This window comes from Oncorhynchus clarkii, chromosome 13 (assembly GCF_045791955.1).
Source record: "Oncorhynchus clarkii lewisi isolate Uvic-CL-2024 chromosome 13, UVic_Ocla_1.0, whole genome shotgun sequence".
In the NCBI taxonomy this organism is placed as follows: domain Eukaryota; kingdom Metazoa; phylum Chordata; class Actinopteri; order Salmoniformes; family Salmonidae; genus Oncorhynchus; species Oncorhynchus clarkii.
The window spans coordinates 23,833,788-23,856,180 of record NC_092159.1 but is presented as its reverse complement, the minus strand read 5'-3'; the positions used below and the strand labels follow the sequence as shown (position 1 = coordinate 23,856,180).

General features: G+C 46.0%; 1 protein-coding gene across 4 annotated transcripts in view; it reads left to right on the top strand.

The window, feature by feature from the left end:
• LOC139424675 (E3 ubiquitin-protein ligase SMURF2-like) overlaps positions 1 to 22,393 on the top strand; it is a 72,192-nt gene that overhangs the window by 25,261 nt on the left and 24,538 nt on the right. For 2 of the 4 annotated variants that reach the window (XM_071176746.1, XM_071176747.1), the window contains exons 2-8: positions 5,088 to 5,126; positions 8,268 to 8,376; positions 12,898 to 13,031; positions 15,784 to 15,849; positions 16,396 to 16,480; positions 17,247 to 17,330; positions 18,319 to 18,536. In XM_071176746.1, coding sequence (XP_071032847.1) covers positions 5,088 to 5,126; positions 8,268 to 8,376; positions 12,898 to 13,031; positions 15,784 to 15,849; positions 16,396 to 16,480; positions 17,247 to 17,330; positions 18,319 to 18,536 — 735 coding nt within the window. Of the gene's footprint in view, positions 1 to 5,087; positions 5,127 to 8,228; positions 8,377 to 12,897; positions 13,032 to 15,783; positions 15,850 to 16,395; positions 16,481 to 17,246; positions 17,331 to 18,318; positions 18,537 to 22,393 lie in introns of all 4 variants that reach the window. The other 2 variants (XM_071176744.1, XM_071176745.1) reach the window with 1 other exon arrangement.

Here is a 22,393-nt window from a genome sequence, read left to right as displayed (position 1 = left end):
GGCTGAGAAGTGGTCACCTCAGTTTCCCAAACTCGGTCCAAGGGTTGCTAATTTTTTGCCCTAGCACTACACAGCTGATTCAAATAATCAACTAATTGTCAAGCTTTGATTTGAGTCAGCTGTGTAGTGCTAGGGCAAAAACCAAAACAAGAACTGAGTTTGGGAAACGCTGCTTTAACCCATGGAAGCTGCAGCCTATTCTGTTTTGTAAAATACATGGCTGCCTACCTAATGCCGAATTGAAATAATGTTGATTTAATTTCTTCAAATAAAATTGAATGTATTAGGCAATAGGCCTGTAGGCTACTGTACTGGAAGGTTGTCATCTTGACATTTCCCAGCCCCAATCACGTGATTTAATTCTGTATCCCCACTCATTATCCAAAAGTGTTTCCTATGAAGTCAATCGCTGATATTGCTTTCCAGAAAACGTAACCCATCCCGGGTTGAAAAGTTCATCTGAATTGGGGATGACTTATTTTCGGGGGTGAAAAGTTCACCAGTTTATTAATAATGCAGCATGTTGGTGTGAAGGAGATGCAACAGACAGCTGTCTGGGGAGTTGGTTTTAAAGACAGGAGGGGAAGTAGCCCTCACACTATCTAGACGCTTCCATAATATCTTTGCATGTTAGATACGTATTCTGTCTGAGTGTAGCTTCACCCAGAGAGGTCAAATGGAGTTTGAGGCTTGAAGTCCCTCACAGCACGGCTCTCATGAGGGTGGTCCGTAGTGCCATATGTTATGTAGGCCTTCACACTTTTATAAGAGGTGTGTGTAGACACACACTTACACATTCAAGATATCCCGTTGGCATGCACGGTTGCTTTCAGAGGCATGGAAGTACACGCCTTGACACCCTATGATGGCCCAACTCGGCAGGGTGCCACAAAAACTAAACTTGGTGTTAACGCCTTAAAGAGGATGGTGATATACAGGCCTCTTCGAAGGCTGAACTTCAGCATTCATCTGAATTAACGTTCTAGACAAGAATGGCGTCTGCTGTCTCCCATTTAGAATTGCTAGAATTTAAATGGTATCCATATTTGATGACAAGCCGCTCACATGAGAGACATTTTTGAATTTTGGCGTTTTCTTTCACTCGACTTCTCACATTTCATCCTGTGAGTGCCTCCATTCATTGGAAGCTTTGTGGCCAATTCTGCCCGGTAACAGTGTATCTGGGAGGTCAATGATGTGGTGATTGGTGAAAGAGGCTTTTATTTTAGCATGATCAGACATTGGAGCAGGGTGCAGGTAATCCGCTTTTCTCCATTAGCATTAGGGTAACATGAGATCTACTGGTACCGACTTTACTACGGTGTGCTGAATGGAAAGGCTCGGGGTTGGTCAAGTCTCCATGGGTTGGTCAAGTCTCTATGGGTTACTACCTCCCGAGTCCCATCTCCATGGGTTATTCCCTCCCCTGGAGGTCACTGTGACATGTCCCACTGAGATTTAACTCAGAGTAATCCTAACCTTAACCAGGTCATAATCCTAACCTTAACCAGGTCATAATCCTAACTTCAACCAGGTCATAATCCTAACCTTAACATTACGGGAATTAACAAATATATTATCCTGTATCAGTGGTTAGGGGCACCCTAAGGATCTGGCCATCCAGCCTGTCACTAACCTTACAATGACTGATGAATTCACTCGGGCTAAGCTATTTATGTTTTATTTTCTAGCAATTTGACTGCGAAATTCGTGGGATTTTGTGTTCCTTAGAATCAGCTTTTGACAGCATGTTGCTAGCGTTTAGAATCACAAATCCATTTTCAGTATATAAGCCTACACTTGCTTTAGCCAAGACTCCGACCTCTTATGATGCTCGTTTTCTCCTCATTTCATCCTGACGACATATCAATTTGGTCCCTGCAGGATCAGTTTAGTCTGTCTTGTGTTCTTGACTCATAGCCAAACTGTCGGCTCTAACAGTGTAATTTCCCCTGACAAGCTGATTGGTCGTCTTCACGGTGTCATTTGGTTTGTGTCGTGATTGTCTGTGTCATGATGTTGTGATTCTGTTCGATTGGCTGTGTAATTTTGGTCGCTGTCCTGGTCTCCGGATTAAACGGGCGAGATTTGAGCCGTAACTTCCTTGCTTTGTGCTTCACTGTGTAATTTTCCTAGTATTTTGGTGGCTGTCTTTTCCTCCCTTGACATTCTTGTGTGTAATCAATTTTCACGTTGTCTCCGGGACGTGTGTGTGTGTTGTCGGGCCCGGCAGCCTGTCTGTTGGGGACTGGTAAGCGTGACTGTGTGTGTGTGTGTGACAGACTGGCTTTTCCTGGCAGTATCATGACTCTGTCGGTGCTTAGTGTGCTTCTCCCCAGCCTCCATACATAACTCCATGGTGAGACTGGTTCGTTCCACTACCCACCCTGCTATTCCTTTTCCTCTTTCCCAAAACAGACAGAATCACACAAACCACCAACTTTCTGACCTCATCCAGAACTTGTGTGTGTCTGCCATACATTTTATAGCACTCTTCCTCCATGACAGCCTGTATATGAAACTGGCAGACATTTGAAAGATAGTGTACAGTACCTAAGAGAATGCAGGCAAGTCTGTGTTATGGCTATAAGTCTCTCTCAGGATCCTGTCTCTGGCTCGTGCGTGTCTCAGAGTGTGTGTGTGTTGCGGTATGGGAATGGAAAGTGCCCCATCACCTGCTCCCTACTCCTCACCCTGCATAAATAATGACCGTTGAGTCTGGGGCGTTGAAATGTGTGTGTCGTGACAGACACTGCAGACATTGAGTGAGTGCATACTCCAGCTTTGAGTAATGAGGTGGGCTTTGAGAGTAGTGCATTCCCCGGGACCGCGCGGCTGTGTAAAGGATACCCCCCCCTCCCAGTCTGTGTCCTCCCAGCGCCTGCAAGGGAAAATACCTTTCCTGTCACTTGTCAGTATGGGGAGCATTTTAGTTACGCTAATTTAGGTTGGCAAATTTTGTACGTGTGTAGTCTAGGCATAGGTTTTTGTGGTGTTGGATACCATGACGGTAATTTCCCTTTTGGGATTAATAAAGTACCATCTCGCATCTCATCTCTGTCGGGTCGACTGTTACATTTCACCTGTCACTTTGCGGGCATAGGAGAGTAGGCTAGACACTGTGACACAGCAGCTCTATGATGGAAGGAGACCCAGACACCCCTCTCCTCTCTTCTCCCCTCCTCTGTTTTGTGTCCTCACATTCTCCAGGGTCATCCATCTATCTGTCTGGGTCAGACTTTGGCCCAGACTCATCCAGGCTCGCGGTGAGTTATGTCGTCATGGAGGTCAGACTCCTAGACAACACTGGGGCTGCTACAGCCTTACCTCATCAATCCCTTCCCCCCCTCCATTGCTCTACTGTTCCACCCCTAATGTCCCCCAATCAGCACCAGTGGTCTTGATGAGACAGGCCAACTGGGTACCTCCCAGGGTCCAGAAACATCTCCTTGGAATGTCTTTCCACTCCTCTGACTAATGTGTAGGGGCCTGGCTGGGTAGTAGCCTGCTATCTGTCTGCTGGGAGGGGATGGGGGGGATAGAACTTAGTGTAGTGTGTGTGTATCCAGATTGTCATACCTTCATACTGGGATATTCTGTAATATTCACACGGAACACAAGGGGTGCTGTTTTCAAACCTGTAATCCAAAGGTTATCAAAGCTAACAAGTAAATGTAAAATCCCATAGAAAATGCTAATGAGTGCATTGCCAATATTTTGTTTGGGTCAGAAACTGTACTATACAAGTAACTCCAAAATGCTACTCACAGTTTGCTGCAAGCACAAAACAAATATTTCCCAGCAAGACTCTTGATCCACAAAGGTATTCTTCTCTTTTGTTGTTAGCTCTGAAGAAGCTAACCACTTGGCTAACTAGCTACTAAATTAGCAAACCAAATGAACAACCGCAGAGCATTTGGCACATATTAGACAGTTAACTTAATAGTTATAAGATATCTAGCTGGCAAACATTTAGTTGTGAATTCCATACTGTAATTAGATCACCTGGCGCATGTTGCAGAACAGTGAATGACTCACAAGGCTCCGGTCTCTTGTCATTGTGTGCTTGTAAACAAACACCATGTGGACTGGGGACTACCTGTAAGCTTCATAATGTGACAAGTGAAATGAAGAACGTAATGTTCTTTATCTCCTAACATATTGCACAAGTTGACTGCAGGTATTTTACTTATGTAGCTACAAATATTAAAACGTATTGAAAAACTTAAAATAAATAGTTTCAACGGTATTGGAAAACATCCTGTGGCTTTTTCCAAATACCCCAGTATACGGTATACCGCCCAACCCTACTGAGTTCTATTGCTACCTAAAAGAACTTGGCAGTCCTAGGAAGACATTCCATAACTTTGGCCCAATTTAGCTCACCTGGACCCCATTACACCAGGAGAGATTTACAGAGATGGTAGAGAGAACTGTGTACGTGAGCGAGAGAGAGCTCGACATAGTGCTCCTGCAACTCATCTTTTCTTCTCTTCTGGAAGCCATTGTGTGTTGGCTCTTGGCTGTGATGCTTACCTCAGGGACTCACTCCGTATTGGAAAGAATGCTTGTCTGCTCAATATTTTACAAGGAAGCCTCTCTAACCACTCTCTCGGCTAGCCCGTAATGGGCGGACAGACTGACGGACAACAGGGGTTACCCAGGGCAACCATGAAGACAACTAACTAGAGCCAAGCCAGAAATCCTCCAATAATTGAGCTGTTAAATGTTTTGAGGGAGCACCACCCAAAAGTGAGGTTATCGCAAAAGGGGACTGGGATTCTGAGCAGGAATCCAAGGCACTGGCGGGGATCAGATTCCAAGCTGAAGTTGGTTCTCATTTCATAATATCTGTCGGACTTCAAATACCTGGAGTGAAGGATTGAAATGGAGTGTAGCTTAGACTATTTGTGTAGGCCTAAACTGGACTTTACCTTCTCTTATAGGTTTGACCCACATGCTGTCTCTTGTGCTTTTAGTTGTTTTATTTAATATGTAAGCTCATAGGGTCCCCCCCCCCCCCCCCCCACAAGCTGCTTTGTGTTATATTGTGAATTCACTAATGTTGCTCTTCTCTTCCCTTCCAGTGCTGTGTGCGAAGAACTTGTCAAAGAAAGACTTCTTCCGTGAGTAGTAACCCATTTTTTTTTTTTTTTTTTGTATCAGTGCTATTTCTGTCCTGTCCTCCCACCCCCCCACCCCCCACGCCCCGTGCATTGGGATGGGATTGTCAGCTAGCTGGCTGGCTGGCTTTGAAGCCTTCTGTAGATGGAGTCCCATAGGAGCTCAATCTGCCTGCAGTATTGGCTGACGAATACAGATTACAGATAGAACACATGATGCACATCGACGCTTGTCCCCAATGCTATCCAATGAGGTGGAAGAGCATCGGTGATGAGCTAGTAATGCCTGACGCATGCTATTATGAACGACACGGATGAGCCATTTTAATATAGTTTTAATGTTACTCAGTCATTAGGCTGACTGTGAAAGGCTACCGGTCGTTAAGTAAGAGACAGGAAATTCACAGTTATCTTCACATTGGCTTTATGCCAGAGGGTCTGGTGTAGTTTTATATAATGGCGAGACGGAGATACTCACCACAAATAAATACCTCTGATGGGACACAAAGCACAGGCACGTCCCCTTCATAGGCTAATTATCATAGTGTGTGGTTTTGATTTTTAAAAAAAAACTGAATTGGAGCACATCTCCCTTGAGATCGTGCATTGGATTACTGTGGGCTTTAAGGCACAGTTTCCTGTAAATGACACACACACACACACACACACACACACACACCTGCAGAGGGAAGTCCCTGCTTCCTCTGCCAGTATGGCATTGGGGTGAATGTGACTCAACAAGTTTGACCTGTGGGAGGTATCATTGCCTGGAGCCACACACACACACACTCCTAACTATAGTCACACATAGTATGTAATTTCTATGGAACACAGTCAGTGTGTGTGCGTACCAAGTTTCCGTTGAGACAATTTGGCGCCGAACAACGTGACGGGCAAGATTTTTAATTTCCTGGACATCCGTATGCATTGGATGCGTAACTCCGTTAGGGTGTCCACCCACGGTGCTCAAAATCACATTTAGATTATTGTCATTCATCTTAATAGATTGGAAAGGGCCTGTAAAAGTTGTAAAAAGTAGAACAATGTTCTTATACCAACATGACCGGTTTTATTGAAAAGCAAAACATTACCCGTTGCGTATTCATCCCTGCTATAAATCATCAAAAATATAATTAAAAAAAATATAAAATATTTAGTGTAGAAAAACAAGTCTCCTACATAGCAAAACACAACTTCAAAATATCATATTCATATAATACAATTTGCGAACGACCTGACCTATAGGCTATTTGTATGAACACTTTAATTAATAAATAGCAAAACACAGCTGTTTTCAAATACAATCTAGTCTTTCTAATTTAATTCAGCCTAGGCATTAACATTTTAAGTAAGCCTAATAACTAACAAAATATGTCTGTCTACGAACACCAGGGCCAGCCGTTCATGACTACAAACGATCCAGCTTTTGTCAAATAAACGGCAGATTTAACTTTTTGTAGCAGGTTAGGAGAATTTTACGTAGCAAGTTAGGAAAATTAGGTTATGGTTAGGAAAGGGTTAGGGTTAGCTAAAATACAAACAATTCAACTTTTTATGTTAATTTGACAAAAGCTGGATCCCTTCTTGTCATGACTGAGCCGGCCCGCACCCTTCCTCATTCCTGCTGTTATTCAGCACCTTATCAGTTGTGGGCCGAGTGTCTCCTCGCCAGGCGCTGCAGTACCAGGCTCTCCTCCAGAGGGCGCCCTCCTCCCGTCCGATAAACGTCCAGGGGTCAGGTCATCGAGCTGGGCTTGCTCTCGATGCCAGAGTCGGAGATGACGGAAGGGGAGCGGTTTAGGGTCTTGGAGCCACAAAATTGAGGAATTTTAAAGCTGATGTTGAACAATCAAAATCTATATGCAAATAGACATTAAGGCTTGTTCATTGCGAGAAAGCTTATTACAATGCTCCTGTGAAACTAGGCCCGTGTTATGCATTTATGAAAGCACTTGCTTCCAAAGCTCAAATTATATCTCTATTTACAGTTCTACTGCGTGATGCTAATAAAAGTTGTTTATTGTAATTTGAACTATTGTGAGGTCGTGTCACGTGTGATATACGTTGTTTATTGAGAACTCTGTTTCCTACTATAGGTAGTTGGCTGCCTAGTGATTGCAACATTGTAACTCTGATGTGAATAGTTGGCAACGATGTTTTGTTTCCAAGTACTACTGAATAAGCTCAACTGAAATACACTTCATTACTCTACTCTACTCTAGTCTATCAATCCATTCCAAATCTTTATACTATACATGAAACGGGTGGGATATGTTGATCGTGTGTGCGCGTGCGTGTGCGTGTGTGTACCGTCCCTTATCAGATTTTCAAAGACTATAATAGACTGCCGTGGAACGACATGCTTCTGAGCTGCTTGCTCAACTACAACTACACACAATATTTCCTATATATAATCTAAATGAATAAGTGAAATAAAGGTCCATTGACAATGAATGTTTTGTATGCCACCTTATGACTCAGTTTCTATTGAACTGTATTCAAATACAACCGCTTTCATTTTGACGCGCACATACATATCCTCCATTTTGGCTCCAATTTCAGCTATGAGCTATAAAAAATAGTCTCTCTCTGTGTCTCTCTCTCTCTCTCATATTTTTATATGTGTATAAAAATATAAAAACTACAAGTAATTTATTGGGTTCAATCACCAACGTTTCGGCATCACCCTGAAGAAGGCACAGCGATGCCGAAGCTTTGATTTACCCAATTTACTGGGACTTTATATATAGAGTTGTGCGACTATCTTTATAGCTTATAGTTTATTCACTGTTAGTCAGCACCTCTACTTAAAATACTTTTCTCTGGGTGTGCGCCAGCTCATGTTTGTATCCAATTTCAGCTAGAACATATCTTCATGTTAATTAATATTATTTTATGAATTTATCTGTCTGATAGTCATTTGTTTCAATGCCATCAGCTTGTGAATACAGTTACCTCAACTCATTCAGGCATACATCCTACATTTTGTCTCCAATTGCAACATAAAATCTCCATTTCATATAAACATTTATTTTCCATTCTAGATAAATGAACCATACTGTGACTGTAGTTCCATTGACTCCATTGTTTCTATGCCATCCACAGTTGTGAATACAATCCTCCATTTTGGCTCCTCCTCCACAGGGCTGCCTGACCCCTTTGCCAAAGTGGTGGTGGACGGCTCGGGGCAATGCCACTCCACAGACACCGTAAGGAACACGCTGGACCCCAAGTGGAACCAACATTACGACCTGTAAGTCACCAGGGAAGTCTCTAGACTGGGGGACCACCTTAGACCAATAAACCCTTGTTTCACCATGTCTCTTTAGTTCCAGTTTGCCTCGGCAATTTATCCTTTCTGATCTACAATAATGCCTAGTACGCAGTAGTAGCATAACCTCGTCCCCAGGGAGAACGTCTGGTGTGTGAGACTAAGAAAGTAAGGGACTAGGGTCTGGATTTGGTGAAACTCGCTGTCAACTCCTGAAGAAACCACTTCCTAAAATGGATGCCAAAGAACCACAGACATCTGTTAACACATTCTTGTTGTCTATGGTTTTCAACATTGTCACACTGTTCTGGTTTCATTGACTAAGCTGTGGCGTCTCCGATCTCCATGCGCTGCTATGATAAGCGTGCGAGGAATGCAGCAGGTTACCCTCCCTTCCCGTGCTAATGTGAAGGAACACCCACCATAAACCATTTGAGGCCTTTTGACTGGGCTGCTGCACGCTCACTCTAAGGCTAGTCCGAAATGGCACCCTATTTCCTATGTAGTGCACTACTTTTGACCAAAGTCCTGGTCAAAAGTAGTGCACAATATAGTGAAGAGGGTGCCATTTGACGCAACTCTAGTCTAACCATTGGGACTGTCCGAATGAAATGAGCCATGTGTTGTGAATGTTGAGCAGCAAGCTTTACGTGCTCTTCTTCGGAATAATCGCCACAGGACCCAAAGGACCTACTGGCAGTGAGTTACAGGAGGGGAAAGAGAGGGGTGTAGAGGGCGGGAGAAGAGGAGAGAAAGCTAGACATGGGGAGAGAGGGGTGTGTGTGTTACAAAAAGCATTGGGAAACTATGCATAGATGTGGGTGTCTTGGCACCAAAACACTATGCACAGATTGAATAATACAGGGAATGTGGGTTACATCATCAATTAGGTCCCCAAGAAAGACAAAAATGAAAAATGTTATTAAGTTGGGCACTGCAGCGGGAAGACCTATTTGCTAGCTTTGCGCGCACATGTAGATGTCTCTGTCAGTCTCTCGCTGTGTGTTTGCATGCTTGTGTGTGTGCTTACACACCTGTTCCCCCCCTCCCCACCCACCCCATGCTTGGCTTCAAACACTCTCCTCTTCACTGGTCCCGAGGGAGTCTCCCCTGCCAGTGACCCCAGGGCTCTGTCACAGGAAATGGCTGACATGCCAAGAAGCACAGCCACAGATGGGAGCCTTCAGCCTCAGCCTGTTGGCTGGCAGGTTGCCACTGCTCTCCACACCTCCCTCTTCCACACCAGGCCAAGCTAAGTGCTCAGCACACAGGCAACCCAGCAGCCCACTCTCTGTGGGTCTGCTACTGTAGTGTAGTCTAACCCCCTCTGGACTACAGACCGTTACAGCAGATTACATTCTTCATTCGCCCTGCATGTGCATATTCATGGAAGGGACTGTACTGGTGTACGAAATACACCAATCCAATGCTGTTTGTTTGAAATGCATTGGGTAGAGGGTATTAGTGTACACATTCAAGAAATAGGACACAGTCAAGGAGTGTGACATACAACCACTAGTGCTTGTGTACTGGAAAACTCAGCCTGAGCATTGTCGGTGTAGGTTTCACTAATACAGTCAGTGAGTTTGCAATTATTGCGTAACTTATGTAGCTATACGTTTGCAGACAGAGGCCATTAAACCCGAAAAGAGAGAGCAGTCAAAACATGTATTAGTTCAGATCATGTTTGGAGCTTGAGGAGCATACATTCTGCCCCACTCTGTTTTCATTTTCGCTGCGTCAGCGCCTGCAGCAGGGCAGGCGGCATTAGAGCGCCAGGTCATGTGGCTCCCAATGGGATGCTAACGGGATGCTAATGTGATGCTAATGCACTGTATATCCCTTAGGCAAGCTAGAGACGTCATGAATAGTGAAGGGGTTGTTTTAGAGCACAAGGGCCGTAAGCGCTCTCGCTGCCCTCTGTAGGAACCAATCTGGGTGTAGACGTGACCCATTTTAGCTTCATACTGTATGTTAGAGCCCTTGATCAATTTTATACAGTAGGTGGTATCTCATATTTCTGTAGAGAAAGCCAATTGATACGACTGACGGTTGCGTTTTTCAGAGGCCTTGATTGGTGAAAACCCATTCCCACTCCTTCTCTCACTGCACCAACCACGCTATCCTCCTCACCAGACTCCACCCCGGTTCCCTAATCACTCGTCCCTCTCGGGCCAGGAAACCCAGAGCAGGTGGCCGGCCGTGCTGTCATATCCCAGAAGACAGAGCTGGTCTCGCCAGCCGTCAAGGGAGGAAGTGTGACCGTGTCGTCTGCCAGTCTGTCTAGGCCGTTGATTAGTCTAGATGTCTATATCTAGCCTCATTACTTTTAACCCAGTCTGAGCTTGAGCTGTCAGACCGGCATGACTGGGCACCCACTGGCATTACTGGGTTTGTCTCCCATTGTGCCACCCCAGCTCACCAGTCACCATTAGTCACAAACCAGTAAATTGGCTAACTTGTTGCGTCATCAGCCTATAAACTGATCTAAGGCCAGTGTTGAGTGTGCCATCCTAATGGTTGAGGTAAGGGATAGTAAACTGATCCAAGATCTGTGATACTTACAATGAAAATCTCTTCAGACTAGCTAGACTGAGGCTCAAAAAGTAATACTTACCTCATACTGTGGTGTGATCATATAGCTATACTTAGCCATAAGCACGGACCAGTGGGTTTGGGTCGCTCTCTCTCTCTCTCTGTGGTTTTTTTCTCCTCCTTAATTTGCTGCGGTAAGCACTGTTCTAATCACCGGCTCTACCTGCAAAGCCAGACTGCACATGGTTCCACAAGTGTGTGTGCACGCACCTGTGTGTGAACGTGTGTTTATGACTGTGTGTACACGTGTGTCTTCCTCAAGTCATTTTGACTGAGGAAATTGTGTTTACCTGTCCTCATTTTCAAAGCCTCAGACGCTAGGTCACTGTCTGGTCTGCTCTCTCATTTCCCCTTAAACGCAGCCTGGGTTTGCAACACACACACAAACTCCAAATCATGTTGTTGGCCCATACGTTACCGCCACAGTGTAGAGGTGGAGCAACTTGGCTTAGTTTGAAGCCTTTATCCGGATCTAGATCAGACAGCAGGCGGAAATTTCAAACCACAATGCAAGGCTTTTAATATGAGGAAAAAAAAACCCAGCTTAGATTAAAGTTTTATTTCATTTCTGTCCGTCACTCCTTTTAAAGACGGAACAATGCAAAAAGACATACGCCTCTATGGAAGCATTTATTATGTCCACAGACATCAGTTGCCAGTGATATTAGTATCAGATATTTGAGCAGACTTGTCTTTTGACAAAAGGAGACACTGTGAGGTGAGCAGATGTGAAAACTGACTAGACGACCTCTTCCCCTCTCCCTATAACAGTATGGGCCATGTGCATTTTCTACGTGCGCTCTGGGAAACCCTTCTCCTGGAAATCTTTCTCTTCATGATATATATGTACCCATGGAAGAGGGCTGAGTTGGGTAAGCTGTAATTAGACCAGTCGGTGTGTGTGTGTGTGTGTTACTGTAAGTGCTGTCTGTCTGGGGGACTGTGGTGCAGGGGAGACGAGGGGTTCTCCTGTCTGATTCATGATGACTAGGCTGACCTTATAGCCAGACAAGCAGCTTCATCATCGTGGACAGTTAGCACACTGTAATCAGAGTCACTTAGACCTCAGAACCCCATCCGTACATTCTGTGATGTGACTTTGTGTACACACTTGTTTCTTTAGTAGGTCATCCTCTTCGGTGTGTATGACATGTACGTCTCTCCCTTCCAGTTCTCTGCTGCCAATGACTGGAACGAATTGTAAAAATCCCTGAAGCTGGAGACTTATATTTCCCCCACTAACTTTAAACATCGGCTATCTGAGCAGCTAACCGATTGCTGCAGCTGTACATAGCCCATGTGTAAATAGCCCACCCAATCTACCTACCTCATCCCCATATTGTTTTTATTTACTTTTCTGCTCGTTTGCACACCAGTATTTCTACTTGCACATCACCATCTGCTCATTTATCACTCCAGTGTTAATTTGCTAAATTGTAATTACTTTGCTACGATGGCCTATTTATTGCCTTGCCTCCTCACGCCATTTGCACACACTGTATATAGACATTCTTTTTTTTCTATTGTGTTATTCGCTTGTTTATTCCATGTGTAACTCTGTGTTGTTGTTTGTGTCACACTGCTTTGCTTTATCTTGGCCAGGTCACAGTTGTAAATGAGAACTTGTTCTCAACTAGCCTACCTGGTGAAATAAAATAAAAAATCATTTAAAAAATTGCTTCGCTCTTACCCTGGGATAATGACTCAGCACTCCAAAAGCACAGTGATGAGACGGACAGAGCCACTCAGTGTTGTAAGCGATGCATTTAAAGATCTTAAATGATGCATATTAAAGAGACTAGCTCGCTCACATTCTCTCACTCTCTCACTCACATCAGTTGGTCTGATGTCGTGTATTTGGTGACACATATTAAAGGGAATATGTCACTCTCTCTTTGCCCTCCACAGGTACATTGGGAAGTCTGACTCCATCACCATCAGTGTGTGGAACCACAAGAAGATTCACAAGAAGCAGGGGGCCGGCTTCCTGGGCTGTGTACGCCTTCTCTCCAACGCCATCAACCGCCTCAAAGACACCGGCTGTAAGTGTGTGTGTGTGTGTGCGCGTTCAAGCATGTATTAGAGCAATCATTTATTTTTGCCCGTGTACTTTTTGAGCAAAAGTGAATGTGTACGTGTGTGTGTCTGGAGGTGATCTCAGTATGGTGTGAGACAGCAAAAAAAAAAAAAACTCCCAACGATTACTCAAACCCAGACACACATTCCCCCCTCTATTCATCATTATTCCACTCCTATTACGCAACGCATGATCTGATTTATAGACCACATCAAAGACAAGACAGGCTTCTGTCCTGCCCCACTACCTAGAAGGCCCTACTACACACACACACACCTGCCATTAAACCCTATTGATTGACGACCATCTGGGAGGCTGGCACTGTCACTGCCCCGCTCTGCCCGCTCCCTCTCTGGGTATCAGGTGCCAGTCTGGCTGGCTAGAGCCCGGAGCATGTTGGCGCTGCCTGGCCTGGTGAGACGGACGCCATCGAGAGCGGGATAGGGGGCTCCTGGGAGTTGGGAGTCTCGCCCACGCCTGGCGCTGCCAGCTCAAACACACTCCCCGGGGTTTCCACCTCTGTAGCGTGAAGGGAAACACACACACACACACACACACGTCCTGCTGTCTCTTCAGACACAGACTTAACTGTATGTGAAGTAGACGTGCCGTCTCCCTTTTCTACTCTTGCAGTGACTGCTTCATTGAGTACTTACTGGAAAGTCTATTTCCTCTGTTTTACCTGGCTTGTTAGCCGTTAGCTGCTGCGTTCAGACTGGGTCCCATCCCGACTGATAGCATTAGCAGTGAACAACCGTAGGTATAGAGCATTTCTCTTTTCAGCCAAGCTATAACAGTTAAAGATGCTAGCTAGGCTGTTAAACAAGCTGGCTCCACTTACAGTATAGGCATACATCATAGCATAGGCAATCTAACTGCCCTACCTTCCTCACCCTCCGTCTATAGTATATATGTATATCTATCTATACCACTCAGCGGTTTTCTCCCTAAGTGGTTTCGAATTGGAGCCATAACCGGCTGTGACAATGAGAAATTCTAGAAATTGTCAGTCAGACAGTGTGGCACTGAAGCCAGTCAGTATGGATAGATGCTGCTGATGTGGACAACAAGGGAGACAGGCTGTCGCAAGCCCCCCCCCCCTGCCTGTCTGTGGTCCAGACACCACATTCTCTAGGGGCCTCTTCTTCTGCTGCCGCGCCATTTCCTAACAGTCTGGCCCGGTACAGCTCTACAACTTCCTGTAAATTACTGTAGCATCACACACGCACACTGACACAAACCTCAGAGCCCTTTGTCCTAGTTACAAGTCTCCGGATTCTGTCCTTTTTTTTTGTTGTCTTTTTGCCCCATAGTTTATTTAAATTGGTTTTGGTGCGTCTGTGATGGTGGACAGTAATGTATAGAATATATACATGGATCAGTCACTTTAGTATCGTCTATGCACTGTCTGGGTGGCAAGACTTGTATACAGAGAGACGTATACTGTTGATACACTGGAAATTAAGCCTACGTATGTTGTGTAGACAGTGTCCTGTCTTTGTGGTCGTTTTGGTTCCCGTATCCTTTGTATTCCCCCGCTCTTTCCTTTCGTCTGAGGCCCCCCCCCCCTTCGTTTAAAAAAAAATGCACCTCAGATGTTTGTAGGGCCAGGATCCAGTTTCACTTAGTCTCTCTTCTTTTTTCTTTTTTTTCTCCTGAAAGCTGCTTACTATTCCAACCTTGTAACCCCTAGACCGTCCCTGTTTAGTCTGGACACGTATCCGGAACAGATCCTCAGTGCTGTCTGTCAGGAAGACACCGGGGAGCGGATAGTCTCACTACACCCCCCCAGTCTGGAAACAACCTAGGGTGTACTCTCACTTTCTGCTCCCCCAGACCAAAGAGTTAGCTAATAGGAGCTGACATATATGTCTAGGATGTTTTAGGATGAGTAGAGGGAGAGCAGCTATGGCTGATTTGGGATCAGGTCTTAACTTGCACTGTGAAATGGAGATCCCTTTACTAGTGTAGGCCTCCTTCCATTGGTCGACGGTCTTTTCTGACTCTGTCTTCATCTTTTAATATTTCTCTTGTTGTCCAAGGTATTCGTTTTCTTCACTTCTTGTTTTGAAGGCAAAGTGGTATGTTGTATAAGTGCATATTTGTTTTGACACTTATTTTACCAGGTAAGTTGACTGAGAACCCGTTCTGATTTACAGCAATGGCCTGGGGAATAGTTACAGGGGAGAGGAGGTGGGATGAATGAGCCAATTGGAAGCTGGGGATCATTAGGTGACCATGATGGTATGAGGGCCAGATTGGGAATTTAGCCAGGACACCAGGGTTAACACCCCTACTCTTACGATAAGTGCCATGGGATTTTTAGTGACCACAGAGAGTCAGGACACCTGTTTTAGCATCCCTCTGAAAGATGGCACCCTACACAGGGCAGCCCTGGGATCTTTTTTTTAGACCAGAGGAAAGAGTGCCTCCTACTGTCCCTCCAACACCACTTCCAGCAGCATCTGGTCTGCCATCCAGGGACCAACCTTGCTTAGCTTCAGAGGCAAGCCCGCATTGGGATGCAGGGTAGTATTGTGTTCCTCTTGTGGTGATGACATAACGGTATTGTAATAGCAGTGTTTGTCTTGTCCTTACTCAATACTAAGGCCAGACAGATATAATTCCTTTAAGCTTTATAAATTCCCTTGGGGGAAAAATAAAGCTTTGATAAGTTATTCTTTGCTCATGGATATTGTTCTCTTCTAAACCCACAGATCAGAGACTGGACCTGAACAAGCTGGGCCCCAATGACAATGACACAGTGAGAGGCCAGATCGTTGGTTAGTAGATCTGTGCAGTGCTGTGGACAGCACACAAGTACACACACACACACACACACACACACACACACAACTCCGCACGCGCGCACACCCACAGAAGCAAGCACGCACACACACAAAAACACACTTTGGTCCGAGTTTGCAGACGTGTGGTTCTGTCTGACACAACCGCAGGTCTGGGGGATGTTTTGTCACCATCATCGGACTGTCTGAAAGGAAAGCCATGTCTGTCTGAGTAGTTCGTCGTCTTGTTTCTAAGTAAAAACCACCTTTGACCTCATAGGTTTCCACGGAGTTTGTTTGCGCAACACAGACGGGGCTCTCTGGATCCGGTGTCTCAGTACTCTGGGTTTACCTCACCACCCACTGCTTGTAGTGTTGGAGATCTTTTCCAGACTGTGACTTGACCAGGAAGACCTCTGAGCCCCAGTTCAACTAGGGTCGATAGTTTCCCTTGGTCAGGTTACGGTTAGGATAATCTCATTCTCATGGCCTTATACAGCATTGCATGATATTGGTCTAACTAACTGCTGCTGTTGTCTCCAGTGAGTCTACAGTCCAGAGACCGTATCGGCACAGGAGGCCCCGTGGTGGACTGCAGCCGTCTGTTTGATAATGATTTACCTGACGGGTAAGGCCTCCGGATGTTTCTTTTGACTAAAGCTACATTATGTTCCAGTTTGCGTGTATCCAATGAGAGAGGCTCTGCGTGGCCAATCCAGCGTCTGCATCGAACGTACAGCATTTTAAGTCAGGGCATTCATACTTATGTCATTTCGTGTAGCAGAGCTGTTGAGCAGAACTGTTGTCAACGAAGTGGGTTTGTGTTTATACAGGACATCCTGCCCCCACCTATCCATCAACCAGTCATGTCAAAGTTATATGGAACGCTCTGCGTTGTTAGAAAATTTGAGGGGCTCGATTTGGATTCTGCAAGCCTCCGGAGGCTCTGTAATTGCGTCACACCCTTCATGCGGAGCCTCCGGACCGCATTGCCGGATCAAGCATAAATCAGCTATTAGATCGTTTTCTTATGTAGAGAGTTATTTTTGTATTGTATAAGGTTTAGCTTAAAGGTTGATCTGAATCTGGTTGGAATAGGGGCATATTGAATCTGGTTGGAATAGGGGCATATTGAATCTGGTTGGAATAGGGGCATATTGAATCTGGTTGGAATAGGGGCATATTGAATCTGGTTGGAATAGGGGCATATTGAATCTGGTTGGAATAGGGGCATATTGAATCTGGTTGGAATAGGGGCATATTGAATCTGGTTGGAATAGGGGCATATTGAATCTGGTTGGATAAAAAACAATTCTAATGCATATGGAAATACTTGTTCCTTGGTCTGTTGCTCACTGTGTCTGTCTTCCTGTGTGTCTGTCCGTCTGTATCAGCTGGGAGGAGCGGAGAACAGCCTCTGGTCGGATCCAGTACCTTAACCACATCACACGCACCACGCAATGGGAGAGGCCCACCCGGTACGTCAACACACACACACCTTTGCGCCGGATAGAATCTCCCTTGGAAGCTACTGACCCTGGAGGGCTGCCAACATCCAGCAGACTGTTTGTTCACACACACTGAGTACCAAAGATCAGATCTATAATCTGTAATTTACGGAAACAGTCCAGACATTCTTATACAACACATCATCAACCTCCCTCTTCACCTTTGTGGCCTGTTTATTAGTATGTCTTCCTTACGTTGCCCTTTAAAAGGGCACCCAACCTCTCCAACTAAGTCCTAAGGGAAACAGTTGCTTATATGCCACAACTACAACCTCCCCATGCAAATCAAGCTTGTCTAGTAGTATATTGTGCCTTGCCGTCCATGCACTATTGGAAAAGGGAAACAAACCAGTCACCGGGCAGCCTAATGAGTGAGTTCCTATCAATTTCCTGAAAGGCTCAGTCCCATAAATAGGGCCAGCCAGGTTTGGCCTGGCCCACCTTTTCTCCTGGAACAACTGTCGCCTTCCTTACATGGCCCCCGTATCAGTGGAGCCGATAAAGGAAGTAAGCAAACAAATAAATTACCCCTCTGGAGCTGGCCTTCCTATTTTTCTTTAAGCTGGCTGGGGAGGAGTGTGCTGTGGGATTGGGTTAGGGGAGAGGAGGTGGGTGAGGCAGGGGTTAAGGCGGGGGGGGTTTGTCCAAGGAGATAACCAAGGCATCAGTGGCCCTGGATGGCCAGACAAAGTGGTCTGGGGCAGTGGACGGGGGGGGCTCTCTCTCGTCTCCCTCTCGTCTCCTCTCCTTTTCTTCCTCCCTTTGACCAGTCATCTTATCAGTTGCTTTCCTGCCACTCTCATGGACTAGACTGCCACTAAGACACACACAGGCAGGGGGACAAACCCAGTCTGATGCCATCACACGTTTACACACACACACAAACCAATACCCTGTCAAATGTGCACACTTTCTTAGATGTTGTCTCAACCTTTGTGCCTCCCCCCTTCCTTACCAGGCCGGCGTCTGAGTACTCCAGCCCCTCCGGGCGGCCCCTCAGCTGCGTGGTGGATGAGAACACTCCGGTCATGACACCCAACGGGGCGGCCATCGGTGTGCTGCCCAGCAGTGGCAGTGATGCGCGGGTCCAGGAGAGACGCGTCCGCTCCCAGAGACACAGGAACTACATGAGCAGGACCCACCTCCACACCCCGCCGGACCTGCCCGAGGGATACGGTGAGACGCACAACATCAACAAAACCGACATACCGGGCATACAAACATATACACTAACACACACACACAGTCACATAACTAATGTATACACACTCATTTTCCACACTGCCTGACCTACCTGAGGGAAGATGGTGGTCAGGTGATGTGGTTACAGAAGCACTCACACGCACACGCGCACACGCACACGCACACGCACACACACACGCACACGCACACACACACACACACACACACACACACACACACACACACACACACACACACACACACGTACGCACACACGTACGCACACATGAACACACACTCTGTAATTATCAGTGAAAGGAATGAATGGAGCTTGCAGTATCCATGTAGCAGGGTAATACCAGGGAAAACATGGCTTTGTTATCAGCCTTTGAGAGGGTAGTACAACAATCTCCCTGCTACTACAACCACAGCCTTTACCCCTCCGTGTCTCTCTAGATCCCTCTGTCCCTCCTTACTTTTCTCAGCTCCCTCCCTCCCTCTCTCGGCTTCCCTCTTCCCACAGCACCACATCATAACAGCTGCAGTCAGCGCAGGCTGTGTTTTCAAGGCCCCTCTTCTCTCCTCGCCCCTCCTGTTCTCCTCACTTCCCCATGTTTGCCAACACTTCCCAGCGCTCAAGTGTTCTCGCAGTGCCGAGTGATATTCCCACAAAGGAGAGACGGAGAGAGGAAGGTTGTGGGGGGGGGGGGGGGGGGTGTGAGAGAGTGAGCCCAAGAGGAGGAGAGCAAGAGTGCTTGAGGGGAAGGGAGAGAGAACATTTCCCTCATTTGGAGGACAGGAAAGGGTGCATTCGAGGGGAACTGGTTTTCATTTGTGTGTTTCTGATCAACCACCACGTCTGCCCTTCTCGACGCGTCAGATATTATTATTGTTCCCTCTGTACAGCCTCTGTCTTGTATACATTATACATGCAGATGGAGTGTATTTCATACATTATGCAATAAGATTTAAGTACTACAGGCTGGTGGTTGCTAGGCTGTTGCTATGGAGTGCAGCTATTTCGAGCACCCCGTGCACACAGTGTTGGACCAGTTTTGACTTTTACAGCCGGAGACCAACACACAGTTAATTTATGTACACTGCTCAAAAAAATAAAGGGAACACTTAAACAACACAATGTAACTCCAAGTCAATCACACTTCTGTGAAATCAAACTGTCCACTTAGGAAGCAACACTGATTGACATTAAATTTTACATGCTGTTCTGCAAATGGAATAGACAATAGGTGGAAATTATTCGGCAATTAGCAAGACACCCCCAATAAAGGAGTGGTTCTGCAGTTGGTGACCACAGACCACTTCTCAGTTCCTATGCTTCCTGGCTGATGTTTTGGTCACTTTTGAATGCTGGCGGTGCTTTCACTCTAGTGGTAGCATGAGACGCATGAGTCTGCAACCCACACAAGTGGCTCAGGTAGTGCAGCTCATCCAGGATGGCACATCAATGCGAGCTGTGGCAAGAAGGTTTGTTGTGTCTGTCAGCGTAGTGTCCAGAGCATGGAGGCGCTACCAGGAGACAGGCCAGTACATCAGGAGACGTGGAGGAGGCCGTAGGAGGGCAACAACCCAGCAGCAGGACCGCTACCTTCGCCTTTGTGCAAGGAGGAGCAGGAGGAGCACTGCCAGAGCGATGCAAAATGACCTCCAGCAGGCCACAAATGTGCATGTGTCTGCTCAAACGGTCAGAAACAGACTCCATGAGGGTGTAATGAGGGCCCGACATCCACAGGGGGGGGTTGTGCTTACAGCCCAACACCGTGCAGGATGTTTGGCATTTGCCAGAGAACACCAAGATTGGCAAATTCGCCACTGGCGCCCTGTGCTCTTCACAGATGAAAGCAGGTTCACACTGAGCACATGTGACAGACGTGACAGTCTGGAGACGCCGTGGAGAACGTTCTGCTGCCTGCAACATCCTCCAGCATGACCGGTTTGGCGGTGGGTCAGTCATGGTGTGGGGTGGCATTTCTTTGGGGGGCCGCACAGCCCTCCATTTGCTCGCCAGAGGTAGCCTGACTGCCATTAGGTACCGAGATGAGATCCTCAGACCCCTTGTGAGACCATATGCTGGTGCGGTTCGCCCTGGGTTCCTCCTAATGCAAGACAATGCTAGACCTCATGTGGCTGGAGTGTGTCAGCAGTTCCTGCAAGAGGAAGGCATTGATGCTATGGACTGGCCCGCCAGTTCCCCAGACCTGAATCCAATTGAGCACATCTGGGACATCATGTCTCGCTCCATCCACCAACTTGTACCACAGACTGTCCAGGAGTTGGCGGATGCTTTTGTCCAGGTCTGGGAGGAGATCCCTCAGGAGACCATCCGCCACCTCATCAGGAGCATGCCCAGGCGTTGTAGGGAGGTCATACAGGCATGTGGAGGCCACACACACTACTGAGCCTCATTTTGACTTGTTTTAAGGACATTACATCAAAGTTGGATCAGCCTGTAGTGTGGTTTTCCACTTTCATTTTGAGTGTGACTCCAAATCCAGACCTCCATGGGTTGATAAATTTGATTTCCATTGATAATTTGTGTGATTTTGTTGTCAGCACATTGAACTATGTAAAGAAAAAAGTAATTAATAAGAATATTTCATTAATTCAGATCTAGGATGTGTTATTTTAGTGTTCCCTTTATTTTTTTGTCGCCTGGTCCGCCCGCCGATTCTCTCTCTGTATATGTGATAGCGGTTGGCCTGAGGACGAGAGATAAAAATAAAAAAAAACATTGACACGTTGAGTGTCAACAGTCGAATGTGTATTGCACTATTGTTGATATGCTGCAGCAATACACTGGTTCACAGCGCCGGGGCCACCAGCCACCACAATCTCCCTGTTCTGTGGAAGTTCCCCATCCTCTATTTCTACCTCCTGTTTTCATATACAACTTAGCAAGTTCATAAATGATGAGGATACCAAACATTCGTTGTGGCATGGACTCGACAAGGTGTCGAAAGCATTCCACAGGGAATGCTGGCCCATGTTGACTCCAATGCTTCCCACAGTTGTGTCAAGTTGTCTGGATGTCTTTTGGGTGGTGGACCCTTTTTGACACACGCGGGAAACTGTTGAGTGTGAAAGAACCAGCTTGCGTTGCAGCTCTTTGACACGAACCGGTCTGCCTGCTACCGTACACCGTTTCAAAGGAGCTTCAATCTTTCGTCTTGCCCATTCACCCTCTGAATGGCACACATACACAATCCATGTCTGAAGGCTTAAAAAAAATCCTTCTTTAACCGGACTCCTCCCCTTCATCTACACTGCTTTGAAGTGGATTTCACAAAGTGACGTCAAGGGATCAGAGCCTTCACCTGGTCAGTCTGTCTGTCATGGAACATTTTGTACACTCAGTGTACATCTCCTGCAGAGCTCTTGGGCCTCTGTTGACCTGCATAAACTCAAGGCTCAACACTGAGTTCTGTAGAAGAACTGAACCAGAGAGTCTGAAGGAAATGATACGGGTGGTGATGAATGGTATTCGGTTAGAATGGCGGTGATTAGAGGTCGACTGATTGTGATTTTTTTTTTTACGCCGATACGGATTATTGGAGGACCAAAAAAAAGCCGATACCAATTAATCGGCCATTTAAAAAAAAAAAAAAAATTGTAATCATGACAATTACAACAATACTGAATGAACACTTATTTTAACTTAATATAATACATCAATAAAATCAATTTAGCCTCAAATAAATAATGAAACATGTTCAATTTGGTTTAAATAATGCAAAAACAAAGTGTTGGAGAAGAAAGTAAAAGTGCAATATGTGCCATGTAAGAAAGCTAACGTTTCAGTTCCTTGCTCAGAACATGAGAACATATGAAAGCTG